The sequence below is a fragment of the Lutjanus erythropterus genome, chromosome 3, assembly GCF_056507025.1.
Source record: "Lutjanus erythropterus isolate fLutEry1 chromosome 3, fLutEry1.hap2, whole genome shotgun sequence".
Classification (NCBI taxonomy): Eukaryota; Metazoa; Chordata; class Actinopteri; order Lutjaniformes; family Lutjanidae; genus Lutjanus; species Lutjanus erythropterus.
In genome coordinates this window covers 4,677,132-4,695,476 of record NC_139319.1, presented here as the reverse complement: position 1 = coordinate 4,695,476, position 18,345 = coordinate 4,677,132, and the positions used below count along the sequence as shown (strand labels likewise).

The window sequence follows — 18,345 nt, the reverse complement described above, 5'->3', positions numbered from 1 at the left end:
CCATTACACTGGAGAGAAGGCAGACATCTAACAGGCCGATATCTCCAAAACTCTGCAACTCACACCTGAAAAATCTAGATGGATGAACAGCATTACAGAGGAAGTCAGAGGAAAAGTACGTAGTTTTGATTTTGCAGTGAACTGCTCCTTTAAAAGAGCAACGGATATCAGAATCATCAAGACATCCACATATTTTATTCACACAAAAAAATCTTCCTGCAAACTTTGCCCACATTTTACAAAAACAAATTTTTTTTCAAATATTATAATATGCACGAAGTATATATTTTTGTAATGGATCTAGAAAATCCCAAAAAATATTTAAATACCAAGAAAAAGTGAAAAAGCTTCCCTTGTGCAGTTGTAAATAATTAAAGCTAATCTTATAAAAGAAAACCTCTGGAATAGTGAATCTACTTGCTGAGGTTTGAATGAGCACTTAGATCATCAGCTCATTTTTTTTAAGGCTTTCATACTTTTATACTATAATTAACTGATACTGCATCGCTCTAAACATGTGGTATTGAATAAGTGTTGATACTTTGATACTTTTGACAACCTTACTAGAGATGTAACTATACCAAAAAGTTCAGGGTGCGATAATACCACAATAAGAAGTCATCAATATGATATTTATCACGATATTAAAAATGACAACTTAAAAAAAATTCCAATAAATCTGATGCTTACAGCTTTTTTTGTTTTGTATAAAATGTATTTTTCCTTTTAACTTAAAGTGTTGTTGCTTTTCTTCTTTTATCAGGTCACATAAAAGCAGTCAGACATGACCTGAGAATGTGCAAACATTTGGCATTTGGCAATGAATGCTTGAATTATGTAAGTACTATTTGCAAAACAAAGACAGTAGTCAGTCAGTAGTCCTTTTATGAAATAAAATAAAATAATTAACCATGTAATATTGCAGTAGATATCACAGTCTGGTACAGTACTAAGACTTTTTAGTGCAATATTTAATATATTGTTACATCCTGAGTGATTACATTGTGTTTGTGTGTATTTTCGATTGCAGTGTTACTGAAAGCTGTCAGTGTCTCTGCTGCGGATGAATCAACACAAATCTGAGCATTTGTTCCACATGATGAATTCAGGTTTCATCCCTCAAACAGCCATGTAGGAAGGTTTAAAAAGAGGAAATGATTTCAGGACACTGCATGTTACATTCAAACTGTATGAATACTAATTGGATGAGGTCTGCTGTGCATTCCTGGGTGAGCTGGTCAGACAGTCAGTCCATATAGGGCTCGTCTGAGCTGAGCGGGGCAGGAATGCAGGGAGCAGCCTTCCTGTAACGGGAAATATTCTGAGGGGATTTAGCCTCGGAATCTCAAACTTGCACGGAGCTGCTCCTGTTTACGCCGTAAATCTGCCGGTCAGAGCTGAGATTCTCCACCGTGTGTCATCAAGACACAAGAATTTCTGCAGGTTTTCATTCCAGCCAATCTGCGCAGCTTCGGGGTTATTTCACCGACAACACACACACACACCCTCCTACGGTCGAAGATGCGCAAGCCAGTGACATCAGCTGCAGACTCCTGAACCACGATGACACCAAGTTGAGAAACATACAACGCATGACCAAAAATATGTGGACACGCAAACAAAGCCTGATCATTTCACCCACATGTGAATGCTGGACATTTAATTGCCATTTCAGTTCCTCCCAAAAGCATCAGATGGGGTTGATGCCAAGTTCTTCCACACCAAACTGGTAAAACCATGTCTGTCTTAGCCTGACCTCGTGCACGGGTACATTCATGTTGAAACAATTATGCAAACTGTTGCCACAAACTTGATGATGCTCTATTGTCTGAAATATGACTGCATGCAGAAAGATTTCCCTTAACTGGAGCTAAGGGGTCCAACCCAAACTGAGAATAACAGCCCCAGGTTTGGCCACATCATATGTACACATACCTTATTATATCATTGTTTGCAAATATTCAAGAGAATTCTTAGTGTATTGAATTAACACAAGTTGTGTAAGTTGGGACGCTGTGTAAAAGGTAAATAAAAACAGAATGCAATGATTTGCAAATCTTATTTGACCTATGTTCAGTTGAAAACAGTCAAAAGACACGACATTACACTGTAGCTGTGCAATCTACAACCTGATTATGATTTCACTTTTTAAATTATTTCAGAGATGTCATCTGCTGTCTCAGCCTTAATGCCCCTTAACTTTCCTATTGATAGTTCTAAAGCAAGAGCATTACAAAAAGATAAAGGCCAGTGGTGTGTATTTAAATCGTGTGGGCATTTCTTTTGCTGCTGTTATGCCACAGAACAATTATATTTTAAAGGCTTAATTAATCAATAAAAATATATCAAAGGCATGGTATAATGCATCCATTACCATTTACCTATTATGGAGGCTACATACAAGGTGAATATGTGTACATATATGTATGTGTATGACCTTAGTCAAAGATCCTACCAGACATTGGATTTTATACATGATTATATGTTGCATGAATGTATCATATCAAAACATGGTTTTTGCCACAATATTCATTTTAGACTGACTGGACCAAAATGCTTACATGAGGCTACCAGACAGGATACCATATTAAGTCTAATAAGTTTAAAAGAGCAATAAATACTATTCAGACACAAAATATGTTCGTGCACAGGTTTTATTTGAACAAAAACCATATTTCTGCAAACATTTTCTGACATTTTACAAAAATGTAATATTTTCTCTTTGTATTAAATATGTGTAAAATACATATTTTCTTATTCACAAATAAATTGCATGGATTTGATAGCTCTAGAAAAGAAAAAAAGCCTCCAAAACAGAGAAAAAGTGCAGTTAATGACAACCACAAGGACTGAACATCAGGATCTGGTTCAAAGCCAAAAGCTCTTTTAGCTGTGCTGGCTTTTTTTCTGATTGATTTTCAGTAGTACTGTGAATCAAAGTAAATCACCTGAGCTGGCAGGTTAGTCCTTCAAGTTCCACCTTCAAACAACCCCCATGTCCAAAGTAAGGATATGCATAATGAGGCTTTTAGATGGTGATTAAGTAGTGGTGGATAATATTTATGCAGCACAGAAATTATAATACATAATTTTGGTGAGTTCCTTCATTTGATTTACATTGTCAGAGGTGTAGTCAGGGCATTAGTGAGTCCATGTGTGTCCACTACAGCAGGGGTGCACAGCAAGGACGTGTCCTGCAGGAGGGACACCAGCTCAACAGGACCAGGTGGGTCAGTCTTGTTTTGTGCATCAGGAGACCCTTTGAGGGATTTAGCCCCCCTGCGCTTCCGACACACCACTTTCTTTGCCTCGCTGTAACCACTTAACCTGGAAGCAAGGGACCTTTTGGGCCTTGGCTTCCTCAGCTTCTTCCTCTCTGGGTCGTGGATGACGCTGTGGCGCTGGAGAGCCTGCTTCATGGCGAAGGTCTTCCCGCAGCCCGCGTGCGTGCAGGTGAAGGGCCGCAGCTCTTCGTGGAAGGAGCGGATGTGGTTCTCCAGGTTGAAGATAGTGGTGAACGATCTGTCGCAGCCGTCCCTGGGGCACCTGAAGACCACCCGCGTGTCAGAGTGGACGCGCTGATGCTGCTGCAGGGACCAGGAGTCCTTGAACACCTTGCTGCACTGGTCACACTTCACTATGACCTTGTGCTCCTCCTTCCTGTGCTTCAGGTACTCTGTCCAGGTCTTTCCCGTGAAGCTGCAGCCCTCCTCCTTGCAGGGGTAGCCTCTGTGCACCTTCTCGTGTCGCTTCAGCTTGCTGGGGAAGGTGAATCGCATCTGGCAGCCTTCGTGAGTGCACTGGTAAGGAGGCAGCTGGGTGTGCTGCTCGCACATGTGCGACTTCAGCTGCTTGTTCTTCTTGAACTCGAGGCGGCAGCCATCAAACTTGCAGACATACTTCTTCTGCTCCTGAGTGTGAACGCGGCCGATGTGTCTGACCCGGTTGCCGTTGGTGGTGAAGGCCTCCTCGCAGCCATCCACGGTGCACTGAAAAGGCTTCACGCCGCTGTGAGTGAGCTCGTGCCGGGCCAGGTGATACGGGGTGCAGAACGACTTACCGCAGCCGTCGCGGTCACATGTGTACGGCTTCACTCCCGTGTGTTTACACAAGTGAGCGTCCAGTTTCCACTGCTTGTTATAAGCCGCAGAGCAGCCGGCAAACGAGCAGAAGAAACGCTTGATCGGCTCCGTTTTAGTTTTACTTTCCATTTCTGTGGCATTGAGAAATAACAGCTAATAACGGCTCGAAATGTTTCGTTCTGCTCTGAACACGTTTTCCTCCCGACACCGGTACTTCCCACAATCCTTTGCACTGTGACGCAACTTCCGAAACATTGATATTTTATTTTATTATTATTTATGAAGTAGAAACTGTACCCCAATATATGGCAAGATAACTTAATAAAGACAGGGAAAATAAAATAAAATTATATAAAATAAAATAAAATAGCCAAGGGGTCTCTTGCTGTTTCCTTTTTCATATAATGTGGTAATTTGCAATACTAGTTCTCTCATTAAAACAATAGGTGTTTAACTGAATACAATACAACCTCATGTTCTGAAAAGTAACGCTGCATCCATGATTAAAATCCGACACGTAGAATTACGGTCGTGTGTAGAAGGGAACCCTTGATTTGCGAAACTCTCGCGAGATTTGTACGCATTGTTTTTTTACTGTGCACCTTGAACTGACTAATTATGTTTTGTGATGTGATAAAGATTGGGAGTAAGATCTGTGTAAGTGTAGGGACATAAAACACACAGTTAAGGTAAGAGAAAGATGGATTGAACTGATCGCTCTCGCGAGATTTTTCCCGGGGTCCTTTCTAGATACGACCGGAAGTACGCGTATTTACCTTACCCATCGCCCCTCTGATGTTTGCTAGGTGATCGTTTGTGCTGCTAGCAGCGTTTGTAAGTGTTTTTTTTTTAGTTTGCAGTGAAGAGTTAACATGACAACAGCGCGTTTAAAGATGATGATACAAGCAGTCTAGTTTGGAGTTCTCATTTAGCTTTGAGTTGTTCATATTTGCACGAAGAAGAGGCTAACGTTACATATTAAGCTAGCTTATGCTAATGTTAGCTTGCTTTAGCTCCAATGTGTCTTCATGTAACGATGGAGCGTCGCACCAAAGTCTATGCAAAAATTAGGCAGTTGAATGTATAAAGTTAGCTGCCTTGTAAAGCAGTGTTAGCGTTTACGGTCGACATGTATTGTACCTCACTTATCTATCAGAAATTAACCAAGCGTTTGTTAGTTATCTGTCTAATAAAGTTGTTGTAGCTACTTGTTTAGCTTACACCACATAACGTTACATGTACACTTTGTTGACTAAGTTGGTGAAGAACTGCTGGGGTATCAGGCTTAACGTCTCTTGTGTTCTGTTAGCAAGATAAACTAACGAGATAACTAACGGTAATCAGCTAATGTGAAGTGGAGCTGTCATTGGCTGCAACTGCACACGAAAAACTATATTCAGTTGTCACTTTCTTGGGAAGCCTTACACCATCCTAAAACAAATGAGGTCCAATACAACAGTCCTACAATAAATCCTCATTTTATGAAGGTTAAAATGTTAAGTTTTGTGTTGAATTTGTTTTAGAAAAGTATTGATTGAACTGAATGTTTGTTTGTGTTGCTTAGAGCTGCAAAGCATTACACAGAGAGATGATTCTCTGATGCTCAGCCCAGTGATTCCCAAACGTTTTCTGGCATGCTTCCCTTTCAGAAGCTGAAAAAAGTTTCCTTGGTTTTAGCTAGGTAGACATAGTAAACTGGCAACTGAGAGTATGTAATAGTCTCTTTACATTAACCTACCTGTTTTTTTTTATATCTAGTGAAAAAAGGGTGAATCTGTTAATGTGGTGGAGATCTAGTTGTCAATATGGTAAGCCATAATGCACATAATTTATGCGTGTCTGTCAAAATACAAATAATGACAAGGATTTTAGTTTAAATACTCAATTTGTATTTTTTTTCTCTGACAGGGTGAAAGAAAAGGAACAAACAAGTACTATCCTCCAGATTTCGATCCGGCCAAGGTGTGTATGATCACACAGACCAGTGTGTGTCAGTCTGTTTTGTTAACCTTTTGCATGTATATAGACTGACTTACATTACATTTCCATCATTCTCTGTCTTCAGCATGGATCCCTCAATGGCTACCATAAAACTCACGCTCTGCGTGAGAGGGCCAGGAAACTGTCCCAGGGTATCCTCATCATCAGGTAAGTGCATGCATATATATATGTATATAATATGTTGGAAATGATAAATGATGAAGTTATATCAAAAACACATTTATACAAGCAAATGACAAACGCAAATGCTGCAGTGCATCTGTACCTTTTATGTAATGCATTTTATTACCACAACAATGATTGTGTGGTCAAAATATGACAAACAGTGAATGGACCGCATAGTCAGTTTCTCGACTTTTTCAGCTTCTCAGTTTCTCTGCCATTAATTTCAGTGTGTCCCCTTTCATTTTTACTTCCTCCTTGTTTCAGTCCATCTCTTTACACCACTTGTCCATGCTTAGTCCAGCCAGAAATCAAGATTCATAATAAAATTGTTTGACCCAGCAATACTGATGTAATGCAGTCACAGATGTGTGTTTATAGAATATTTTACAATGGCTTCATACATGGCTCAAATAATCATAATAATGAACAGGAACTATCCATATTATAATTAGTATTTGAAAACATATAACACGAGACTTTAAAAGAAAAAGACATGAAGTAACGTTAAGATCAGGTTTTTCTCAATGATACCCAACTTGAGTGTATGTGACTGTTTTTCTCTTTTAAGGTTTGAGATGCCCTACAACATCTGGTGTGATGGCTGCAAAAATCACATTGGCATGGGTAAGTTTGAAGAGAAACATCAGTCTCAGGCTCATAGTCTTTTCATTTCCATGACACTGATGTCCTGTTTGCACAGGGGTCCGTTACAACGCAGAGAAGAAGAAAGTGGGGAACTACTACACCACGCCAATCTACAGGTAAACACGAATGGACCGCTGACGTGAACTTCAGACTCTAAGCTGTGTGGTGCTGTTTACAGCATCTTCTTAAGCATTAAAGAATCAGTCGTTAAAATTAAAATTTAAGATATTTACATCTTGTTTTGTCTCCTCAACCAGGTTTAGGATGAAGTGCCATTTGTGTGTCAACTACATCGAGATGCAGACAGATCCGGCAACCTGCGACTATGTGATAGTAAGCGGAGCCAGCAGGAAGGAGGAACGCTGGGACATGGCTGAAAATGAGCAGATCCTCACCACAGGTAAACAGATACATATTTGTTGTCATTATCAGTCCAAAAATAAATGGCTTGCTCAGTTGATCTCTGTATTTCACCATGACAACAACACAAAATGTTTTGATCATGCACTTCCAAGTGTGTCCCCTATTAGCATGTATTTGTTATGCAGGTTGCGGTCATCTATAAATAACCCCGACTGTGTAAATTTATTTTGAAGCTGCCATTACACACGAAGATGGGTGTCTGCCCTGAAATGTCTGTGTGGCAATAAAAAGTCAAAATGGGAGTGCTGTCCTAGTTTTTGATTTTTAATGTTGTTTCCCCATATGATTGTCTTTGCTGTGTAACAGGACCCCTTTTGAAGAAAAAAAAGTTTTCCAAGTGCACAGATGTCTTTATATCCTCACTGCCTCGAGGCATTTCTTTTCAGGATTAATATTATTTTTCAAAGATCACCCGAGTTTCCTTTTGCTGCATGTTTTATCTGTTCCTTATTTATTTGTGCATTGGACGGTATTTTTCTGTCATCTACACTGCTGTTTTTCTGTTGCGATGCTATATTATTTAACTTTTGGTATTTTTTTGCAGAGCATTTTGGTCAGCTTGTTTATTTTTACGTGCATTTTAAAAAGAAACTTAATTTTCTGTTCCTATTCAACCATCTCCTCCATCTGTCTATACAGAGCGGACAGAGAAGGAGAAACTGGAGACGGATGCCATGTTCAAACTTGACCACGGTGGGAAAGACAAGGAGAAGCTCAAGAAGGCTCTGCCCTCTCTGTCGGAGATCCAAGACCACCAGTCTGGCTGGAAGGATGACTTCCAGCTCAACAGCACCCTCCGCAGGAAGTTCAGGGTAGGATAACGCTTGTGTTGTTAAAGGAATACTTTTGGTTATCTGATGTGGGGTTGTATGAGGTATTTATCAATAGTCAGTGTATGACCTGCTCTAGATGGCGATATTTAGAATATTTTCAGTGCTTTACTTTGCCATCAGACAGCCTTTTCTGATGGGAAACCATCATTATGTAAACCAAATATTGCTGTCTCCAAACCAACCAAACCTTTCAGGTGAAATCAGTGATTTTACTTTGCAGATCACAAGAGTACTGGTCTACTGCTGCCTCAGTCTGTTAGGTTTTTTTGTGTTACTGTGAGGCTTAGGTGATATATTGTCACTATATTTTGTTGAATTTTCATCCACACTGCAGTGGTGAAATTTAAAATAAAGTACAACTTCTTTAAACCTGCAGCACCACTGTGTTTTTAAATACAATCCACTGTATATTATTGTAAATCTGGCATTCTCACACCTCACCCTGACCAAACACCTCTGACACAGAAGCTCAAAAGAAAACAAAATAATGAGATTGTATTGCATTGTGTCACTGAACTGACGGCTCTGCTTTAATCGGCGGTGCAGACTGAGAAGAAAGTTCTGGCTGAGCAAGAGGAGAAAGACAACGCAGTGAGGATGAGGACCAACCTGTCCATCCCGTTGCTGCCAGAGAAGGAGGAGGACAAGAAACTGGCAGCATTGCTGACCTACCAGGCACCTGACTGTAAGTATCAGATAATACGGGTGCCACTCTCTCGCATACTCAAAGATAAATGCACCAGTCTATGCAATGTCACCCTCTTTAATGTTAACTTCTGATAAACTGCCAAAGAGAGATGAGATGCAGCAGCGAAACTTGCCTACTTGAGTGGGCTTTTGGTGAGGGAAAAATAGTAAAACTGTCAGTTTAACTACTCACGTCATAAATATGCAAATGTCAATTAGATGGTGACCTGCATTAGAAATAGGGAAAATAAAACAATACGGCTGTCATAATCTGTATATTCTTTAATGTACATTTAGGTAAACATAATACAGTTTGAATTCTAATGTGAAGACTCCACATTCTTCCCCTCCCCGTTCAGCCTACGAGGACAAGCAGCACAGTAAGAGGAAAGAGATCTCCTCTCGTTCGTGGTTCAACACCACCTCAGCCGCACCAGGAGGTGCTGCAGGCAGTCTGCTCCATAAGCTCGGCCTGCAGGGGAAAGAAGCGGCAGTGGCCAAAGCCCTGGGCTCCTCACACAGCCCCCTGATCCGTAAGCGCGCAGAGGCCCTGGGAGTCAAAACTGAACCTTGCGCCACCGTCACTCGCAGACAGTCATGTGATGGAGAGATTTCAAAGGTCGCTCAGAGGGAGGAAGCGCCACATACAGTAGCAACACAAGTGGGACAGGAGGTAACGGAGACAAATGGCAGTGGCTGCAGTGAGACACATGTCAAAACCACAGAGGACGCAGAAGGACTGACAAAGGCAAAGGACTTTGGGAAAGAGAAAGAACAGGACAGTAGTTCAGGAGCTGTCACATCCCTGGTGGCAGACTACAGCGACACAGATTCAGACCCTGGACAATGAGGATGAATGAGACTTTGAACGGGACACTTTAATGTTTTCAGAGAATGGACGTCACTGGCAAAGTCAGCGTGTCATTTTGTGAGAGTGAGACTCAAACATGAGACACTTCTCACAGCTGTAAACATCTGCTGTAACTTGTATTTCTTTTCAAACAGTGGTGGTTAATGCATCCTTCTGTTCACAATGAAATGATAATGTTCTCTAAAACAAAATCTGGAAAATAAGATTTTAATTTGGCCTCTAGAATAGATTGTCATGAATGTCCAAACACCACAGACACGGTTCAACATGTCATTTGATGGTATTTTGTTTTTTTAGATTCCCACATATGTGATCTCATGAAAAAACAGTTCGGCACCTTGTTAAGTTAAATGGAAAATACTGTGTAAATACTGTTGCTGTTGAGTTTGTTACCTGAACTTTACATTTTGCAAACATTAATGTTTTGATGCTGAATCAAAGAGAGGTGTGCACAATTCACCACCAGGTTAGGACACCTACTATGAACATCAAGGAGTCTTTATGAATGATGGCAGTAAGTGTCATTTTTAATGCAAAGTGGACATTGTTTGGGGTGTATTTGTTATGACAACTTGACATTAACCAAGACAAGGATGTCTTTGTTGTGAGAACTTGACGTTAACCAAAGCAGCATGACCGGTCAGTGGTTTTGTCATGACAAACTGACATTATCAAAATTAAAGAAACTGTTTGGCTTTATGTTTTAACATTACATTAAACTGTCTTATGTGGTTGGTTTTCGGAAACTGGCCATCGTGAGAGCATTATAAGTGTGTCGTGGATATTTTCCTTGACTTCAATAGAAGTGGTACATTTTGAACTTGATATAAAGATGTTATTAGGTTTTATTACGCTGTCAAATCCTTTTGAAACGCTGTCACGAATAATTTCCTGGACTTCAACTTAAGTGGCACCATTGGGTTTGTCATAAAGATGTCATTAAATGTTAAAAAGCTCGTTTGATGACACTACCAAGGTGATTTAGCTTAGAGAGTTACCTGATGGACAGATAGCGATTAGCTAGTTAACTTGTAGGTCGACCTCTGTCAGCTGTTATCTGTAGCTGGCATTTGCAAGTTAGCTCAATTAGCTGCAAAGCTAGCTGCCTAATTAGGTGACTCAGCCTTGGGATGTCAGGAGCCAAACCCAGCAAGAAAACCACCTCGGTACTGTATTTCCTGTGTAATGGCTGTCTCATGCACACCTGTTTAAATAATGTGTTGCCAAATAAAGAAACACTATACTTTTTCACTAACTTGGAAATACATTGTGGTTTTGTTAAAGAATCTATAGTTTGAAAAAATGAAAAAAAGTGTGAAGTCTTTTCCATCACATCCCAAAGATTCTCAGTCGGGTTCAGGTCTGGACTCTGTGGAGGACAATTCATGTGTGAAAATGATGTCTCACGCTCCCTGAACCACTCTATCACAGGATATGTCTTCTGAAATGGCTGTTTAAGAAATGAGAAGCTGCTCACTGCATCAGTTTGGGTTCAATATCTTGTCAGCTGAAACATATTAATCACTGCAGTAATTATCCAGCGGAAGACTCTTAACTGTTTGCTTAATTAAATCCAGGAGGTTACTGTTTCTGGTCAGGCAGTGTATATTGTCTTTGTACTGTTTTCAGTTGAGTATGTCAAAGAGATCTGTTCTATTTATGTTTTACACAGTCACAACTTTTCTTGAATCAGGGTTTTATAACAACAGAGAAATCTCCTCTTTCCTTCAATATTCAGGTTGCCAGGCTGTATGGGTGTTTTACTTGTATCAGTAATGTCGATTCCTCGGCCTCCTTTCAGTTCTCTCTTTGCAGTCTGGGAGAAAGTGAAGTGAAAGAGCTTCCTGACCGACAAAGCCAGCAGCGAGTTTTTGTGTCGGGTCACTGTTATTGATCAGATACCACAGCTCCTCCTCCTCCTCCTCCTGTTGACTATACGATCTCTGACGAGGTTTACGAGGGGTGGGGGTTTGGGGTCTGATATAGCAGTTGATCGGCTCTCCCCTGGCCACAGTCTACTGAAGTTCCCAGTTTGTCAACATGGGTTCGTGGACGCTACACAGCATTTTATTTCTTGTGCTTCTCTGCAACGTGAATGGACAATGGCTTGAAGATAGAAGAAGGTAGTACTTTTCTGTTCTTTGTTGACAGTATGTGCAATTTATGTTTTCATTGAAGTTTTGTTTACTAATGACACTGTGTTCTTTACAGAATCCTCTGGCCTGAAAGGTATGTGTGTGTGTGTGTGTGTGTGTGTGTGTGTGTGTGTGTGTGTGTGTGTGTGTGAGTGAGAGACAGAGAGAGACAGAGAGAGAGAGAGAGAGAGAAAGACAGAGATCATATACACAGCTGTTATTAAGTTATTATTTTCTAAATCTGCTTCCCAGATTTCCAGGTCGCATTAGAAACATGGACTACGATTTGTAAGTATCCAAAGCTACACTTAACAGAAAACATAACATAAATACAGTGTTAAAAAAAAATTAAATATGTGATTTTTTTTTCCACAATGAAAAGCAGAATTAAAACATTCATGAACAACAATCTAAGCTAGAGTTTAAGTGACAGTTGATATTTATTTTGAAATAGTTAGAGTTTAGTGTTACCTGATACTGTAAGTGTCAACTTCAGATATCCACAGGGTGTTTTTTCCACCCAAAAATATTCTTATCATGGCGTGACAGCTTTTACAAAACTCAAAGTAATGTTTTTTTTTCTATTCAGTTTTAGGATAAATTATGGGATACACTGTTTGTGACGAGAATAAACTCAGTATTTTGAGAAGGCTTCTCTTTACTTTGAGATTCTAACTCATTGTTTTAAGAAAGTTTCTACCTCATTATTTTAAGACGTTTTCTCAGTATTTTTGGAGAATCTTCTCACTGTTTTTGAGATCCTACGTCATTGTTTTGAGAAAGTTTCTCATTAGAATTACCTTATTTATTTCACCACATCAGCAGAAATGGGCTTCCATATTTCATGACTTAAATTTATGCTTGTCCTGTTGTTTTTTTCTTGCAGCTTACGACCCGTGAAGTTAACAGTTAGTTCAGCACCGAGGTACAGTTGGATTCTTGGTCTTAACAATCATGAACACAACAATCTAACTTCAACTATTTGAAAGATGGGTTTAATTTAACTCCATATATTGATCCTTCGTAGTAACCTTAAAGCCATCATAAGCCAGATATTTCCAGCAGCGTTCAAAGCCAGAGAAACATGTTATTTATTCCAGGTAACGGTCATCAGAAACACTGACCAACATTTTCCACCATTTTCTGACATTTTATAGATCAAACAACTCATCATTTAATCAAGAAAATACTCAACAGATTAATCAACAATGAAAATAATCGGTACTTGCAGCCATACTTCCTTCATATTATTATTATAATACTATATTATTATTAATAGTAGTAATAGTAGTAGAGGTTGGCATAGTCTAGAAGAGTGGTTCCCAACCTTTTCTCCTTGGAGACCCCCCAACATGTATCTTAGATCTTAGTTCTCCTAAGTTGCCAGCTATTTCTGAGGGCCCAGATATCATTGCTAAACATGGTTAAAAACCCAGATATCACCACTAAAAATGGTTAAAAACCCAGATATCACCACTAAAAATGGTTAAAAACCCAGATGTCACCACTATGATTTTTGCTGCCCCTCTTAGGGGGCCCGGTCTCTAGGTAGGGAACCAGTGGTCTAGAAGATGTATCAGTAGTTACTGGAGTAGTACTGATGGCGAAAGTGGTAGTAGTACTTAAACTTCTGTCAGGACTTTCCCAGTTAATGAATCCTCTTTCTGCTTCATGTAGTGGTTTGTTTTCCCCACAGGTTCACCCTGCTGGCTCCGGACCTGCTGAGGACAGACAGTCAGGAGAACATCTACCTGCAGGCAGACGGCCTGTCTAACCCCGTCACCATCTCCATCACCGTCCTGGACTTCGGAAGGACGCCTCTCCTCCAGGACTCTGTCATCCTCAATCAGGGAAATGGATTCCACAGTCTCGTATCTATTCAGGTGACTCAGCACTTCAGATGCCAGATATAGTAGATTTTGTGTTTATATGTCTTTTTTTGTTGTTGTTTGTTTGTTTTTAATGTCATTTTTAATGCAAACTTGACATTGTTAGGGAACCCTAAGGCTGGCTTTGCACAGTGAAGTGTCATGCAAACTAACTTCCACACAACTTGACAGTTACACAAAGCAGTCAAAGTCTCATGCAACACAATTTAACAGTTAATTTCACTAAAATTAGGAAGCTAGAACTAGAAAACAAACTGACTGGAGATGCTCCACCGTTCTCATTAGATGCTTTTCCTAATTCTGCCGGCTGTCCTGTATCTGAATCTCATTTGATGCCAGGTTCCCTCGTCTCGTTTGAATCGGGAAGAGAAGAAGAACAAGTTTGTGTATCTGAAGGTGGACTTTGGGGCTTTCCACTCCCAGGAGAGGGTCCTGATGGTGTCCTTTCACTCTGGATACATCTTCATCCAGACGGACAAACCCATTTATAACCCTGGAGATACTGGTGAGAACTGAACATACTGATGACAACATAAGATAATTCTAACATAACATACTAGCCAAATAACCACATGGATATGAAAGACCATGAGTAGAATTCTGATAAAGTTTGTCGAGGATTACATTTTAAAACATTTATTTTAAGAAGAAAAAATGCTGTTTGACTGAAGTACAAATGAATAATCTACTTTGAGTATTTTTCAGTTTGTCATTAGTCCATTTACCTGTCGCTCTTTCTCTCCCTTCTCAGTTCGTTTCAGAGCCTTTGTGTCCTCTCCGTCCTTTAAGGCCTTTGAAAGCTCCATCACAATAGATATCCAGGTAAACAAATAAATGATCAGTCGATTAATTGATTAGTCCATTGACAGACGATTGCTCGAAATCCAGTTTTTCTTGTGTTTCAGTCTCAGGTGCTTTTCGGTTTCTCGACTGTTGGCTTGACAAAATGAAACCTTTCAAAACATATCTTTGGGGTTTATGAAATTTTAAAGGGTAACTTTGGTATTTTTCCACCTGGGCTCTATTTTCCTGTGTTTTTGTGTCCAATATGTGTCATAGTATGTCCGCTAAAAGTGCCTTTTTGCCACTTACAGACTCAGATTGTTATTTATGGAAAGGATCCCCACAGAGATAGACCTATTTGTTAAAGTGGAAGATCCTTTTTGTTTAACCAGAAACAGCTGTTTTATTGCTCTCTCCAAAGCCGCCAGACTCCATTTACAGAATTATTTTATCAGTGATCAACGACATTAAAGACCAAAAAACTAACAAGACAAAAAAGAAGATGAAAAATGACGTAAAATATGTAACAGGGCAAAAAAGATGTAAGAAAACAGAAAAGACATGATGAGAAAAAAGAGATGTAAAAATACAAAAAAGAAATGACAAAAAAGATGTAACAAGATAATAAAAAAAGACATAAAAGACGAAAAATGCTGAAAAAATGCAACAAAACAAAAAAGACGTAACAAGACAAAAATTCATATAAAGATGAGAATTAATGTAAAAGACCTGACAAGACAAAACAGATGTGAACAGACAGAAAAGACTGACGTAACAAGACAAAAAAAAAAAATGACATGAAAGACATAACAAGACATGAGTCATGAATGTTGCTAATACTTCTGTGACATCCTGTTGAATTATAAGTGATATATTAACGTGTGTGTTTCAGAATCCAGACGGTGTGGTGGTTAAACAGATCCCCAGGGTCAGAGCTGTTGATGGCGTCTATGGAGAAACTTATTCTCTCTCTCAACTCGTCAAGTAAAATCAACTTGTTCGACTCATCTTCAGTTCCTTCTGCTGCCAAGAGATTTGAATCTGTTGCTATTTATCGAGAGGCATGAGTTTTGTTAAATCATAACCCCGACGATCCTTTCTGTTTTGTGATATGACTGTATGTGTGTGGCAGTGAAGGGTCATGGACGATGACTGCGAAGTTTGACCACCGGGAGCAAAACACTTTCACCTCCAAGTTCCAGGTGAAGAAATATGGTAGGTCAAATCATGCTGACTTTTACTGATAACATCATTGGTATTTTTTTTCTGTCACACTAGAAATGATTTTTTCAGGTAGGCCTTGACATTTTTGTCAACATTTTTCTCAACTGGCATCTTGTGTTTCAGTGCTTCCTGCCTTCAATGTTACCTTGACGCCAAATAAGTCCTTTCTCAGCCTGGATGACAGTGGACTGGAAGTAGAGATCACAGCCAAGTTGGTCTAACACACTCACTCACACACACACCAAACCGCAGAGGCCATTTAACCAACTTTTTACAGAGAAGGTGGCGAGGAGCATCCTGTCACATCGCCCCCTTCCTTCTCCAGCCAATTCAAGCCTTTAAGCTCTGGGAGGCGCTACAGAGTCCCACTGGCATCTAAAAATATATTTATGAAGTCCTTCATCCCTGGTGCTGTTAATATTCTTTTTTTCTGCGAAGTAACTGGTGGGATCTTTGGCTCACGGGATGGTTCTCTTAGAGACGCTGGTTTAACCTAAATCATACTTTTTCAGGTGTCTGTACTTTACTTGGGTATTTATTTTAATTATTTGTTTTGACAGCTTTTTACTTTTACCCCCTACATTTTAACACAAATATCTGTAGTTTCTGCTCCTTACATTTTTAAAATAGGCTCCTTACTTCAGTAAAAATTTTGAGGGGAATTATTGATTATTTTTATTTTGCATCATTGTGCGCCGCCGTACCAACATCAAGACTGAATTCAACCTACAGTTTTAAACAATGACAGATAGAAAAGGCGATTCCTTGCTGTGTCCATCAGTGCAGACTTAAAAAAAACGACTTAAAAAGACAAAAAAGATGTGACAAAACAAAAAGATGTAACAAAATTTGAAACTTGTAACAAGACAAAAAATGACATATCACAGCAAAAGAGATGTAACGAGACAAAAAATTACATAAAATACAGAACAAGACATAACAAGATGGAAAAAAAGACATAACAAGACGTAAGAAGAAAGAAAACGACATAATGCAGTGAAAAAGACGTGACAAGATAAAAATGGAAAGGACCAAAAGACGCAACATGACATAAGATGAAAAATTACATAACGTGGCAAAAGCAGATATAACAAGATGAAAAATTATGTACAAGAGGTAACAGGATGTAAGAAGACAAAACAAAAATGACACAACAAGATGCAACGAGATGTAAAATTACAAAAAAAACCCAACATGTCGTGAAAAAGACGTAACAGGATGAAAATCTGTGTAAAAAACCAACAAGATGGAAAAAACGAAAGATGCAACGAGACCAAAAATAACATAACAAGACATAAGATGTAGAGGAAAGACAACGTAAAAGACCTAACAAGACGAAAATCTGACAAGATCACAGATGATATTCTACGATAGAAAAGATGACTTAATACAACAAAAAAATGACAAAAGATGTAGGGAGACAAAAAAAAGAGGCTTGGTTGTGGAGAAAATGTCCTTCAGAGGATAACTTTTATACTTTACTGAGTACATTTCAGAGTCTGTGCTTTTTTACTTTTATGTGATTAAATAAATTGAATCAGTACTTCTACTTTTTTATACACAAGAATCCATGTTTCTACTTTTATCACCTCTGACCTAAACCTAATCCTAACCTCAACTCTAAAACCATGCCTTGACCCTATACTAGCCTCTGAAAAAGTCAGGAGGGGCAAAAAGTTTCTTGCAAGGAGATTTGATCTTCATACTGAAACCATTTGAAAATAAACATACATACACATTTATAAGCACATCTGATGATATGAGGCTTTTCCTCCAGAAAAGAATAGATGAAACCAGCTGACTGTTGACTTAACATGGTTGTGATTGTGTTTCAGTTACCTGTATGGGGAGCCGGTCCAGTGGAAGGCCTATGTGGTGTTTGGAGTGAAGATCAACCAGGATATGATAAGGCTGCCGTCAGTGAAGCAGGCGTCACACGTGAGTCTCTGCTCCATCCAATTCACCCGCTCTTGTTGATGATTTAAGGGTGCTGTCATTAAAGGTAAAGATCCGCTTTGCCGCACGTCGGTTGCTTCTACAGTCGTCCTTTGTTGTCACACTTGGATGTCACCTGATGCCCGACTTCAGACCGTCGCCATAGACTAAGGCTCTTCTGGAAGCCCAGCTTGGCCTCAGGGCTGTGGCATGTAGAGTAGACCTTGGCCCTGCAGATTGAAACACACAAGAGTGAGAGACAGCAGTGTTTACAGCATGTGCCTTAAATAAATACCCCAGAGAGTGAGGCATCTCAATCACACCTGCCTTCAACACCACTGCAGGCTTCCGGAAGAAGAAAGTGGGCTTCTAGGGAGAAATAAATGTGGCTTTTCCATGGGCACTTCTGGTCTTGTCAAGTCAAACTGTGTTGTGCTAATTTAATTTCCATTACCACTTTTCACGTGCCGAGATGGACATTGTCTGGACTGGGGCAAAAGCAAGCCTGACCTGCCTCCAAGTGGGCCGCAATGATGTCTCGCTTACTGTGGCCAACCCCTGATTAACCCCCTTAACAATCCTGTGTTCTGTTGTGTACAGAAGAGCAGAGAGCATGGCGCTTTTAAAATCTTACTTTCGTAGCTTCCAACTGAACCTCCGTGGTTTGAAGTT

The 18,345-nt window shown here is 39.7% G+C and overlaps 3 protein-coding genes across 3 annotated transcripts in view; 2 read left to right on the top strand and 1 right to left on the bottom strand.

The window, feature by feature from the left end:
• Positions 1-2,636: 2,636 nt before the first annotated feature.
• On the bottom strand, positions 2,637-4,323 carry gtf3aa (general transcription factor IIIAa). The gene has a single exon (XM_084714763.1). The coding sequence runs from the start codon at positions 4,209-4,211 to the stop codon at positions 3,114-3,116; it is 1,098 nt and encodes a 365-aa protein (XP_084570889.1). The 5' UTR covers positions 4,212-4,323; the 3' UTR covers positions 2,637-3,113.
• Positions 4,324-6,125: 1,802 nt separating this feature from the next.
• yju2b (YJU2 splicing factor homolog B) lies at positions 6,126-9,915 on the top strand. Its single transcript, XM_084714761.1, has 7 exons — positions 6,126-6,230; positions 6,817-6,872; positions 6,949-7,009; positions 7,151-7,293; positions 7,956-8,128; positions 8,696-8,834; positions 9,196-9,915. Exons 2-7 carry the CDS (start codon positions 6,824-6,826, stop codon positions 9,684-9,686), a joined length of 1,056 nt encoding a protein of 351 aa, XP_084570887.1. The 5' UTR covers positions 6,126-6,230; positions 6,817-6,823; the 3' UTR covers positions 9,687-9,915.
• A 3,597-nt stretch (positions 9,916-13,512) lies between these two features.
• LOC146329493 (complement C3-like) overlaps positions 13,513-18,345 on the top strand; it is a gene marked incomplete at its 5' end in the record, with an annotated part of 35,186 nt that continues 30,353 nt past the window's right edge. Inside the window, 7 exons of the mRNA XM_084714434.1 lie at positions 13,513-13,725; positions 14,071-14,236; positions 14,483-14,553; positions 15,407-15,498; positions 15,647-15,729; positions 15,862-15,949; positions 17,574-17,676. Coding sequence (XP_084570560.1) covers positions 13,513-13,725; positions 14,071-14,236; positions 14,483-14,553; positions 15,407-15,498; positions 15,647-15,729; positions 15,862-15,949; positions 17,574-17,676 — 816 coding nt within the window. The remainder of the gene's footprint in view (positions 13,726-14,070; positions 14,237-14,482; positions 14,554-15,406; positions 15,499-15,646; positions 15,730-15,861; positions 15,950-17,573; positions 17,677-18,345) is intronic.